Source organism: Spermophilus citellus (assembly GCF_964194105.1).
Source record: "Spermophilus citellus genome assembly, chromosome: 3".
NCBI lineage: Eukaryota > Metazoa > Chordata > Mammalia > Rodentia > Sciuridae > Spermophilus > Spermophilus citellus.
In genome coordinates, this window is record NC_138184.1 from 11986649 (window position 1) to 11998719 (window position 12071).

Sequence of the window (12071 nt, forward strand, 5' to 3'; positions counted from 1 at the left end):
CAGCCAGGCCACTAGGACCTGGGGGGAGAGGTGGGTGCGAGACTCACTCCCTGAAAGCTGGCTCCCTTGGTCCTGCTGGAACGAGGTATTGCTGTGGTGCCAGCCAGGCAGTTTTGCAGAACTGATTTAGGTTCTCAATTTGAGATGGTCAAAGAGAAGAGAGAATTCTTCAGGGGACAAGCAAGGTGTAGGAGACAAAGTACAGAATAAAACACGAACCGATCAAACAACACAAACTGAGGAGTGCACAGGGTCTGGTGACCAAGATGGCAGGTTGACACCATCTAACAGCAGGAAGCAAAGGGACTACAGAGGGATCAAGTCCAGCTGTGGGCCTGTCTCTCGCCCCTGGGCAGGGACTGGAGGAGCAGAAGGTGGGCCCATCCCAGGAGGGCTGCAGGAACCAGTAGGGCAGACTGTAATGCCCTTCTCTGCTGTGCCCACCACCTGCCGCTCTATCGCTCGAAAAACCACTTAAGTCTAGTGCACGACTTTGAAAGATTGTAATATATTCTCTGGAAAACATTCAGCAGTACGAAAGCCCTCCCTGGGCCCTCCCGCCTCTCTCTGTCCACAACTGGTGAACGGTCCGGAAATCCTTGAGCTGTGGAAAGGTCCCTGGTTAGTCCTTGGGGAACGCAGGTGACTATATTGGAAGAACCTGCTCAAGTACGGTTCTTGACGTCTGGGGAATCCTTTCTGGGAAGATCACTTCAAATTCGATAATGAGGTCCCCGCGTTTCTCGGGCGTTTTGGGGAGGGGGAGGCCTTCTCCAGGAACTTTTCGTCGCATGCCAGGCCTGATGACATCTTTGAATACGACGGGTATGGTCCTGCCGTCCAGAGTGGGGACGTTTACTGTACAGCCACACAAAGCCTTGGAAAACAAATGGACAGCATTAGATAAAGACAGCTTAGGAAGTTCAACTCTTGCCTACAGGTTTTTTGGTGCAGGGTCAGATCCATCAGGCCTCTGCAGCTAAGACCCTGCCCCAAATCTGCCCATATCACCAGCAGGGAAGCTCAAGCTCTGGTCAGTCTTGCTCTGTGCCCCCCAAGTCCGGCATAAACCACATACTCAGAAACACTTATAGAACAAAAACTGAATGGCTTCAAAAAGCTGCTGCCTCCCTGCACAGGGCCCCACCTAGTCCCTTACCTCTCGAAGGGTAATCCTGGCAGGATAAATGACGTCAGAACCATCTCTCTTAAAGATATTGTGTGGCTTGTCCTTTAAAACAAAGACAATGTCAGCTGGAATGTTGTTGGAGGTCTGGTCTCCTTCCTTGGGGAAGGTGATTTTGGTCCCTTCTTTCCACCCCCTCTTCACTTCAATGGTCAAAATTTTGTCTTCGTTTCGAATGCTCTTTCCGTCGGGGTTCAGCCGCTTGTGTGAGATTTTCATCTTCTTGGTACAGCCGCTGTAAATTTCTTCAAGGGAGACCCTCAGGTCGTGGGTGACAGGGGGATCTTGCTTCTTCCGGGTGGGCTCTTGGGGAGGGCGGGAGCGACCAAAGTTCATGTTGGTGAAGCCACCCATGCCCATGGGAAAACTGGAGAATGCGTCATCGATGTCCATGCCTTCCTCTCCGTTCCGCTGCCCAAAAAAAGTATCAAAGGGATTTCTGCCACCAAAGAATTCAGCAAACATGGCATGAGGGTCTCCATGGAATGTGTAGCTGAAAGAGGTACCGTTAGCACCACCGCTGCTACCGCCACTGGGGCCACCGCCCTTTAGGCCTGAAAAGCAAAATCAGAATCTGTCAGTTGGTTGACCAGGTGCTTCTCTCTAGCTTTCCTTAAGGGAGAAACAAAACCAAAAACAAAAACTTGAGAACCCTGGACCAAGAATTCTTTAAAGACTGTCAAGGAAGAATCCTAAGCTTTACCACTTTCAGCAGCATCAGCAGCAATAAAAAGACCACCCACTCTACTTCACTGTGACATGTCAGTGGCAAAGGGCTTAAGCTCTGAGTTGGCCACCTCCAGGTGCCACTCAGGTCCTTCCACTTATTGACTGACCCATCCTCCCAGTTGTTACAAGGTTTTACAAAAAACTCACTAAAACAAGGGTTAAAAAAAGGGCACAATTCAGAGGAGCATTCAGAGGGGCCTACTCCAAACGCCCGAGGGCTGGAGATGTGCTGAGAGTAGGAATCAATGAAGGTTAGCACACCGACAATTTTCAAGTTCTCTCTGGTATCAATCGCCATCACCCCGAAACACAAAGTCAGTTTATTTCTTAGGCTCAAGCCCAGAGGTCAGTCTGAGTCATCGGCGGCCAGCGGACGACAGGGTCGCAGACCGGCCCCAGGCGCGCCGCCGCCGCCGCCGGCTCCCGCACCTGGACAGCCGCCTCGCGCCCCGCCCCGTACGTGCCTGGCACGGAGCTGGGTCAGCGTCTCGCAGGGATTACCTCACCCGGCCGCAGGGCCCCGCCGCGCCGCCCGCACCCTCCCCGGCTCCCGCGCCCCGGGCCGCTCGGGGACGTGGGCGGCACCCCGAGAGGGGCGGCCCCAGACCTACTAGAAGCTTCTGAGCGAGCGGCGCGTCCAGGACTCCTCCTCCCACCCGGAGACCGCCAATCCGAGGGCGGAGGCCGCGCGACCAGAGGGCGGGGGCCACCCGCCCCGGGCCCGCGTAGTCCCCCGGGGGCCGGAGAGCATTCGGCGTGCCTCGGTTTCCCCGCCTGTCAAACGGCGGGGGCGCACCCGCACCGCGCGCGCACACGCACCTTCCTCCCCGTAGCGGTCGAAGATCTCGCGCTTGCGCGGGTCGCTGAGCACGTCGTAGGCCTCGGCGATCTCCTTGAACTTCTCCTCGGCGCCGGGCTCCTTGTTCTTGTCCGGGTGGTAGCGCAGTGCCTGGCGGCGGTAGGCCCGCTTGATCTCCTCGTCCGACGCGCCGCGGGCCAGGCCCAGCGTCTGATAGTAGTCCTTGCCCATGGCCCCCACCTGCGGCCCGCCGCCCAGCTGTCGCCGTCCCCCGGCTCCGCCGCCGCCCGGTCCTGGACTCTATATACCCGTCCGGCGGAAGCTTCCAGAGCCCGCCAGCCCCCTCCAGAACCTTCCGCCCCGCCCCTCGCGCCGCGACGGCCAATCGCCGGTGCTCAGTCCGTGACGCGCGACATCCGGGGCGGGGCCAAGCCGCCAACGGCCGACCGCGCGGGGATACGCCCCTTCCCACTGTGCTTTGGGCAACGCCTCCCAGGGGCGCGCGCACAGGCCGACGGAGTCCCGCCCACCCTCCAGAGAGAGCCAATCGTGATCTTCTTTCCGTATCTCCGATAACAGGGCCCGTCTTGCGCCCAGTCCCTACCAATAGGTTACGAGGCGATCCTGAACCTCGGCCGAACGCGCCCCTCGGGAAGGGGCGGGGCCTGAGGCGACCCCACTCCTCGAGGCTGCCCCGCCTCTTCGGAAGGTGACAGTCTGACTGCTGCGCTCTCTCACTGCTGGCAGTGGCTCTGGGCACACTATCCGACCTCTCCGCCCAGGTTCTCCTGCTGTAACACGGGCTAAAAGTACCCTCTCGCCCTCCTCTCGTGGCTGTAGGGATGCAACCGAGAGCCCCAAGACTGTGCCTTGTCCCGTCAAGCGAGGTGAAGACCCGGGACCAAAGCTCACCTCCCTGAGACCTTCGCAGTCCTGCCCTTCAGGCCTTTCACTTTACAGTCTTCTAAAGAGCTAAATCTGAAATTAGCTTGTTCTTGGCTTTCATGCTAAATGTCACCTTCCTCCAGTCTGGGATTGCCACGAGGCAGGCACTGGCCCCCGTGTTGGGTCTCCAGTACCTGCAGCAGGGTCTGGCACAGTTGCAGTGCACACTTCATAAATACACCTAGTGGTTTTTACACACGTGCTTCTTTTTCTCTTCCCACTACCTTTATGATCTGGGGATCATCTATAGGTTACGTGGTGATCTTGTTTGGTTCTGAAAGTCTGGGGTGCCCCTGGTCAAGGACACCACACTGATGATGAGGGAAAAGAGGCTTAGAAGGGGGCACCACTTGAGAAGGACCTACAGGAGTGGTGTAAGCAGTGGTGGTTCCCAAAGGGGAGATGCTCCTGAACGAAAGGGCTGGAAGGTCAAGGCCTCTCTGGAACCAGACAATCCCCTGCTTCCAGCATTCCCTAGCTGCGTGATCTTGGGCTGGTTACTTAGCTGCCACCCTGGGCTCAGCTTCCTCCTCTGTACAGTGGGGATGGAAACTGTACCCACCTCAAGAAGCCTTTGAAGTTTACATGAGTCAATATTTGTAAAGTGCTCAAAACAGGCCTCACACAAAGGAAGCCTTGTCTAAGGGGTGACTGTCTTGTTAGTGGTGGGCTGCAGAACCACACCCTTCCTGGCAGCTCCATAGTAGAAAGATTCTGGTGACCACTGCCCTTAGCAGGATGGGACTGCTGAGAAAGAGGATCATGGCCTGTTCCTGCTGTCCAGCTGGGGAATTCTGGCTCTCCCTACCCACTGAGGAAACAGAATCAGTCAGGACTCTGAACTAGGATGGATGCACACAGGCCCACCGGGCCCATGGGGCCAGCTGGGGCTGGGTGCCCAGTAGCCCAGCCTAGTAGAGGGGTCCTGGACCAATCTCAAGGGACAGAGGATGATATTTAAAGTTACATTAATAAAAAGCAAGAGAGTCGTCATCATGGGGGAAAACCCAGAGCCTGTGGACTTCCTCATCTGATTACTCCAGTATTTCATAGCACAGCTTTAACTTAGAATTACAGAAAGGGCTCTAGATGGGCCTATCTGGTTGTAGTAAAATTTCTTGTAACACTGGAGGGCAACATCTTACTAAAAGGGATATCCTCATAGTTGGGGGCAACCTTAGGGCTGGTACTCCCTTCTCCTTGAGTAAGCCCGGATCATATTTGGGAAATTTCAACTGTTAATTCCCAAGCCTGTGGAAATGTATTCGGTGGGTGAGTGTGTATTTATTAGCATGTGCAAGGCCCTGGGTTTGATCCCCAGCACCAAACAACCACCACCACTACTGCCACCACCACAACCAAAACACCAAGCCAACTCAATGACTCTGTTTATGTTTTTTTTTTTTTAATACCAGGGATTGAGCCCAGGGGAACTTAACCACTGAGCCATACCAAAGCCCTTTATATTTAATTCTTAAAACTTGAGACAGGGTCCAAGTTGCTGAAAGCCTTGCTAAGTTGCTGAGGCTGGCTTTGAACTTGCAATCCTCCTGCCTCAGGCACCCAAGCCACTGGGATTACAGGCATGTGCCACCGCACTGGCCCTTATGGTGCTTTGACCTGGTAAGAACTGGGCACTTCAGACTGGAAAAATGGCCTTTTCAGAAACCTCAACAAATATGGACTGTCAACTCTGAGAAGTTAAGTTAGTGCATCAGCTTGGTTAGGCTCTAGAATCTATTCAATTAAACATGAATCTAGTGTTGCTGTGAAGGTAGTTTTGTAGATGTGGTTAGGTTAACACCTATGATCAGTTGACTGTAAGTACAGGAGATGACCCTTGATGATGTGATTGAGCCGTACTCAGTCAGTCAAGCGGCCTTAAAAGCAAACATCAGGGATCCCCACAGAAGAAGCCAACAGCTTCTTTTCAAGAGTTCCCAGCCTGCTGGCTTGCAGATTTCAAACTTGTTTAGTCAGTCTCTACAATCATGCAAGCTAATTCACTGAAATCAATCTCCTCTCTTGTTTTGCAGTGCTGGGGATGGAACCCAGGGCCTTGTTCATGCTAGGAAAGCACTGAGCTACATCCCTAGCTCCTGAAATAAATCTCCTCTCTGCCCTCCCATGACACTTACTCTGTTTCTTTGGTAAAATTCTGATGATACTGGAACTAACCAGGTGAGTGTGGTGTGACTTGCCTCAGTTCAAACCCTATACCCACTATTTACTTATTCACTGTGTGATATTGCACAATTCCTTGATCCCTGGTAGGTCTATACTCTAAGAGTAGACTTCAGTTGGACAAGGTGTCACATACCTGTAATCCCAAAATTTGTGAGGCTGAGGCAGGAGAATCGCTAGTTCAAAGCCAGTCTTATGGTGAGGTGCTAAGCAAATCAGTGAGACCCTGTCTCTAAATAAAATACAAAATAGGGCTGGGAATGTGGTTCAGTGGTCAAGTGACCCTGAGTTCAATCCCTAGTACACCCCCCCCCCCACCAAAAAAAAAAAAAAGAATAGCTAACACTGGGCTGTGGTTGTGGCTTAGTGTTAGAGCGCTTGCCTGGCACAATTGAGGCACTGGGTTGGATCCATAGCACCACATAAAAATAAATAATATAGGTATTATATCTATCTACAATTTAAAAATATTTTAAAAAAGAATAGCTAACATTGACATGGCAAAGCTTATTCTAAGTGCTCAACATATATTAATTCTTTTTAATTTTCTTTTTCCGTGGTGCTGGGAATGGCACCCAGGCCTTGTGTATCCTAGGCAAGTGCTCTACCACTGAGCTACACCCCCAGCTCCTATTCTTTCTCTCTCTCTCTCTCTTTTTTTTTTTTGGTACCTGGGATTGAACTCAGGGCCGCTCAACCATTGAGCCACAACCCTAGCCCTATTTTGTATTTTATTTGGAGACAGGGTCTCACTGAGTTACTTAGCACCTCAATTTTGCTGAGGCTGGCTTTGAACCCACGATCTTCCTATCTCAGCTTCCTGCGCTGCTGGGATCACAGGCCTGCGCCACTGTGCCTGGCTACCCCCAGCTCCTATTAACTCATTTAATCATCACAACAACCCAAAGAGGTTGGACTGTCATTACACATATTTTACAGTCAGGGAAACTGAGGCTAAGAAGTCATGTGACTTGCTCAAGGTCACCCAATGAGTAAAATGCTGAAGTGTTTAGCACACTGAGCGTTTATGGTAAACACTCAGCCTGTTCATAATGTGACATAAATGATTATGAAGCCTTAATTTAAAAAATACCCTTCTTCAACTCTACCAGTCCATCAAAAAAATCTTCAAAAGCATGATGGCCACCTGAGCCAGCAATTCCACTCCTAGTGGGATACCCTTATGCAATGAAAAGAACTGCCCAGGAAACAAATAGGGCTACATGAGAAATTCCCGACAAACTTAAATGTCCTTCCATGGGTGAATGGATAAACAAACTGTGATCCATCTATACAATGGAATATTATTCAGACATAAAAAGGAGTGAACTATGGACACAGCAAACAATACAGATGCACTTCAAATGCATTATGTTAGTGAAAGAAGCCAGACTCAAAAGGCTGTGTGATTCCATTTTCTGTGACCTTCTGGAAAAGACAAAAGTATTGGAACAGAAAGCAGATTAGTTGTTGCCAGGGGTTGGCAAATGGAGCAGGAGAATTTTGTATGATGGAAATGTTCTATATCTTGATTGTGGGGGATGTTACATAACTGTATATGTTCAGAACTGTACACTAAAAGGGAGGATTTTACTGCGTGTAAATTATAGCTCAATAAAATACAACAAAAAAAGAAAGAAAAGAAAAATTAAAAACCCCAAACATGCCAGGTAAGATAGGATAGAGCTTGGGAACCTCATCTGGGGTTCCTGACACAGCGGAAAGTTGCTAACCAGTCCTGGCCTGCCCTGGCTGGCCTCGCCTTCCTTCACAGGCTCAGAGCCAGCAGGGGCACACACCCCAAAACAAGCCAAGTCAGGTTCTGGGAAAATCCACATCCTACCTTACCTGCATGCGGGAAATACAGAAAGAGCTTGTGAATCAGACATCACCAAACACATTAGATCCTGGCCATCCGAATGACCCTGGGTTCCCCAAACCTGAGGCTCTGATCAGCCTTCCATGCTAGAGCTTAAGACCTCTCTGCAGTTTCCCTCTTGAAAATCTTTAAGTAGGAATCTTGCTACAACTGGCTAAGCCAACACTAAGCAGGTTCACCAGTTACCATTAGGAATGCATCAGCCACTGTGCTACGGATGTGAAGACACAATTAGAGTTAACTGTCCCTATGGTCAGGGCCACAGGATAGTGTCATCAGGGGTTTGAACAAAGTGGCCAGTCCTCTTTTCTGAGGGTGGATTGGATTTCTGCTGACAGACTGGTTACTGGAATCCAGATGAGGCAAACAAGGGGTTCCTCATGCTTGCAACACTCATCAAAAACAGGGGAAGCATGGCATGGTGGAGGTGCTGAAGCCTCAGCTACTAAGCAGCTGAGCAGGAGGATCACTTGAGCACAGGAGTTCCAGGGGCAGCCTGAGCAACATCTCAAAACCCAAAACAGAGGGGGCACTGGGGCTGCAGCTCAGAGGGAGACTATGTCTTTAGACTGTAGAAGGCCCTGGGTTTGTTGCCCAGTACCACATACAGCCCCCACCCCAACCAAAACCAAATAACAACAACAACAACAGAAGAATTCTATTTCTCAAGGCTGCTTCTGCCCTTCTATGATATGAGCTTCTTGGGGGTTATGAGGGGGTGGAAATTATTTGTATGCCTAGCTGGCACCCAGCATGTAGGTGGCACAACAAAGATTTGTTGCCTGCTGAGTAAGTGTGGGGTTCATAAAAGCAGTCACCAAAGGGAATTTCCAGAACATTCTGAGTTCATGGGAATAGGTGTGAAATTTCCACAAAATGACATCTGTTTGGACACCATAAGGCTTTGCCTAACTGGAACCCAGATATACAGACTGACCTACTCAGATCACATCAGAGAAGCAGGGAATTGGCAGAAAAGGGAAGTGGCAAAATGCGGCTAGATTTCAGGGGTTTTGATCCTGCCTCCTTGGCCTTCCACAGTTAAAGCCTTGACTAACTCAACTTGGTAGGTTTTATCTGGTAACCTTTGAGTAAATTACCCCCTCCCTGTCCCCAGAAGGGCTGAGAGAGGCTTTCAGGTTGGGACACAAAGGGCCTCAATACTGTGGGTCCTACCACTGCCAACAGGGGGAAAAAAAAAAGATCTTTGCTTTTGAAAGCACAATTATAAAATAACTTTGTGTTTTTTAAGCCAGATTTAAAATTAGGTAGTCAGTGTAGTTAGGTAAATCGGGTCTAATATCCAGTGAAATCTAAAATGGAGGCCATGCTGAGAATGATTTGGGGGAAACGCAGGACAACTCATGGAGTGTTAATGAAGTCCCGAAAAACCCCTAGGCCCAAAGTCCATCCTAAAGGAATGTTAATGGAGCCCAGGAATCAGCCCCCAACAGATTTGGAGGTAGCCCATCCCAAAGAAGTGTTAATGAAGTCCTTCCTGCCCAGATTACTTCTTTGGCCCACCTGTGGCCCACCCCTCGGGCCTTCCCACCTACATTCCATCACTGAAAGATATAAAAAGGGGAGACAACGCAGTTCCACGGATTCCACCTCTTGGGTCCCCTTCTTCCTCCGGGAGAAGTCTTTTCTGCTGTCCTTTAATAAACTATTAATTTCTACTCTGACCTTGCCTCGGCGTGCTTCTCTGGTATTATTCTTCAACATTGGGGAAGCAAGGATTTGTCACCGGTCAACAGCGGTAACATTTTCACCTGTTTTTGACCAGCTAACCCCAGTGAAAAAATGATGAGTTTTTGAAGACCACAGCGCTGGTTTCCTTTGCTCTGGAGAAGAGAATCCCCAAAGGCTATAGTTTCACAAGTTTCCAGAATGGAATGTGGATGACTAAATTCCAAGCACTGACTCACCCTGGTCCCAACCCCTTCCCCTGTGAATCAGAGATCTACCTGTAAGGACTCCTTGTTGTTCCCCCGATGCCAGGCCTCCGAGTTCTGAAGGGTTGGTTCAACAGTGGATGAAGGCTCAAGGGTAGGATCTGGAGACAGGAGTAAGGAGGAGAAAAGGTGAAGTGAGACAAGTCCTGTTTGCTCCTCAGCCTGCCTTGAAGGTTTCAGTGTGTGCATGAGTCCTGTTGTGTTGGTACTCAATCTCCCTGGTAGCTCCTGACAGCATGATCAAGGGAACAAAAGCATGCCATTGGCCCCAGACTAGCAACGCCAGTAGAAAGACTATAAGAAGACCAAACACTAGCTGGTATTTAAAATGCTTGAATAGGAGGATGGGGGTGTTCAGCGGTAGGTAGTACTTGCCTAGTATGTTCAAGGCCCTGGATTCAATCCAGCACCACAAGATTAAGGGGAAAAAAAAGTTAGAATAGGCACATCATTAAAGTAAAAAGAAGTAAGAAAAACATTAAAGAATTGGGTGCAATGGCTTATGCTGTAATTTCAGTGACTAGAGAAGCTGAGGCAGGAGGACTGAAATTTGAGGATGGGCAGTTTAGCAAGACTCTGGCTCAAAAATAGAAAAATAAAAAGGGCTGGAGATGAGGTCAGGGGTAATGTGTCCCTGGGTTCAGTTCTCAGTTGGGAAGGGGACACTAGTTTTAAAAAAGTAAAAAGAAACAAGGGGCCTGGCATGGTGGTGGACACCTGTAATCCCAGCAGTTTGGGAAGCTGAGGTAGGAGGATCACAAGTTCAAATCCAGTCTCAGCAACTTATCACAACTTAAGGAGGCCATAAGTAACTCAGTGAGACCCTGTTTCTAAATAAAATACAAAAAACGGCCAAGGATGTGGGTCAGTGGTTCAGCACCCCTGGATTCACTCCCCAGTACCAAAAAAAAAAAAAAAGGAATTTAATTTTAATCCATTAAGTCCCAAGTTTTCAATTTTACATAGGACAATGGGACATCATGGGTTACTCATTTATTTTAATCCAGTACAGCAAAAATAATATCACTTCAACCTGTAATCATCATAAAATGTTATGATTTAGTGATGGAAACATTCATAGTTTATTGCTATAGTGGAAATATTTGCATTTTCTCAATTATTTTATTTATTTATTTATTTATTTATTTATTTTTATTTTTTAAAGAGAGAGAGTGGGGGGGAGAGAGAGAGAGGAGGAGAGAGAGAGAGAGAGAGAGAGAGAGAGAGAGAGAGAGAGAGAATTTTTAATATTTATTTTTAGTTCTCGGCGGACACAACATCTTTGTTGGTATGTGGTGCTGAGGGTCGAACCCGGGCCGCACGCATGCCAGGCGAGTGAACTACCGCTTGAGCCACATCCCCAGCCCCTAATTAATTATTTTTAAAAAAAAAAATTTATTTTTTGGTTGTATACAATACCTTTATTTTGTTTATTTATTTTTATGTGGGCTGAGGATCGAACCCAGGGCCTTGCACGTGCTAGGCGAGTGCTCTACCGCTGAGCCCCAGCCCCAGCCCCTCATTTATTTTACAGTTAAATATTTTTTACTTGCCCTTTGCCTTCAGTTTAATTTCTTTCAGGATTTTTTCAGATGTATTTAAATAATGGTATGGTAGTCATTCAGGATGGAAATAAAAACCATCTTTTCATTAAACAAAACAAAACAGCCATTGTGAAACATTTTCTTTACATTCACCCTTTCATCCTGTCTGAAATCTGTATTCTAACATGAACGGCACAGTTTGGGAAGGCCACTTTTCAGGAGCTCGGTAGCCAACGTGACCAGTAGTAACCACACTGGACAACTGCGCAGGTAGGGACAAACGTGGGCTTCCTGCTTACAGGACCGCGCAAGGTGGGACAGGGGCTGTTAGTGAAAAGGGCAATGAACATAACCCCGCAACGGGGCTGGGGTTCAAGTTGCAGGTTGGTAGATTTAAGCCCCTCCATTTCTCCTTTCCTTCCCTCCCACTCAGGACAGGTGGAATCCCCTCACCACGGCGGCCGTGCCACCCAGGCTCTCCTGCCCGCGCCCTCGCTCCCCCAGCCCTCTCCGGAAGCTCCCCAGTACCCCAGGGCCGCCCACCTTGGAATTCACCTAGCTGCGCCGACCGCCATGTGGACGCTGCCCTCCCTGTCACTCAACTTGTCCCGCCCCCAGCCTCGCCGCAACCGTCGCTTCTCTCGGTTTCCACAGCTACGCCACCAAGGGGCGGGTCAAGGGCGTGCGCGGCGCCGTCACTCTCTTTTGATTGGTGGGTGGCCAAGCCCCTTCTTTTAGCCACTCCTGCCCTTGCTCCGCCCCGCCTCAGTGGGTCCCGCCAGCTGATTGGCCAGGCCTGTGGTACGAGCGTCTAGTTTTCGCTCGGACTGTGGCTGAGAGGCGGGGGCAA

The 12071-nt window shown here is 49.7% G+C and overlaps 1 protein-coding gene across 7 annotated transcripts in view; it reads right to left on the reverse strand.

Moving 5' to 3' along the window:
• Window positions 1-489: 489 nt before the first annotated feature.
• Window positions 490-12071, reverse strand: part of DNAJB1 (DnaJ heat shock protein family (Hsp40) member B1) — a 35882-nt gene continuing 24300 nt past the window's right edge. For 3 of the 7 annotated variants that reach the window (XM_081284344.1, XM_081284343.1, XM_081284342.1), the window contains 2 exons: window positions 1160-1740; window positions 490-877 (listed from right to left, as the gene is read on the reverse strand). In XM_081284344.1, coding sequence (XP_081140470.1) covers window positions 647-877; window positions 1160-1651 — 723 coding nt within the window. In that variant the 5' untranslated portion in view covers window positions 1652-1740 and the 3' untranslated portion in view covers window positions 490-646. The other 4 variants (XM_081284339.1, XM_081284340.1, XM_081284338.1 and 1 more) reach the window with 4 other exon arrangements.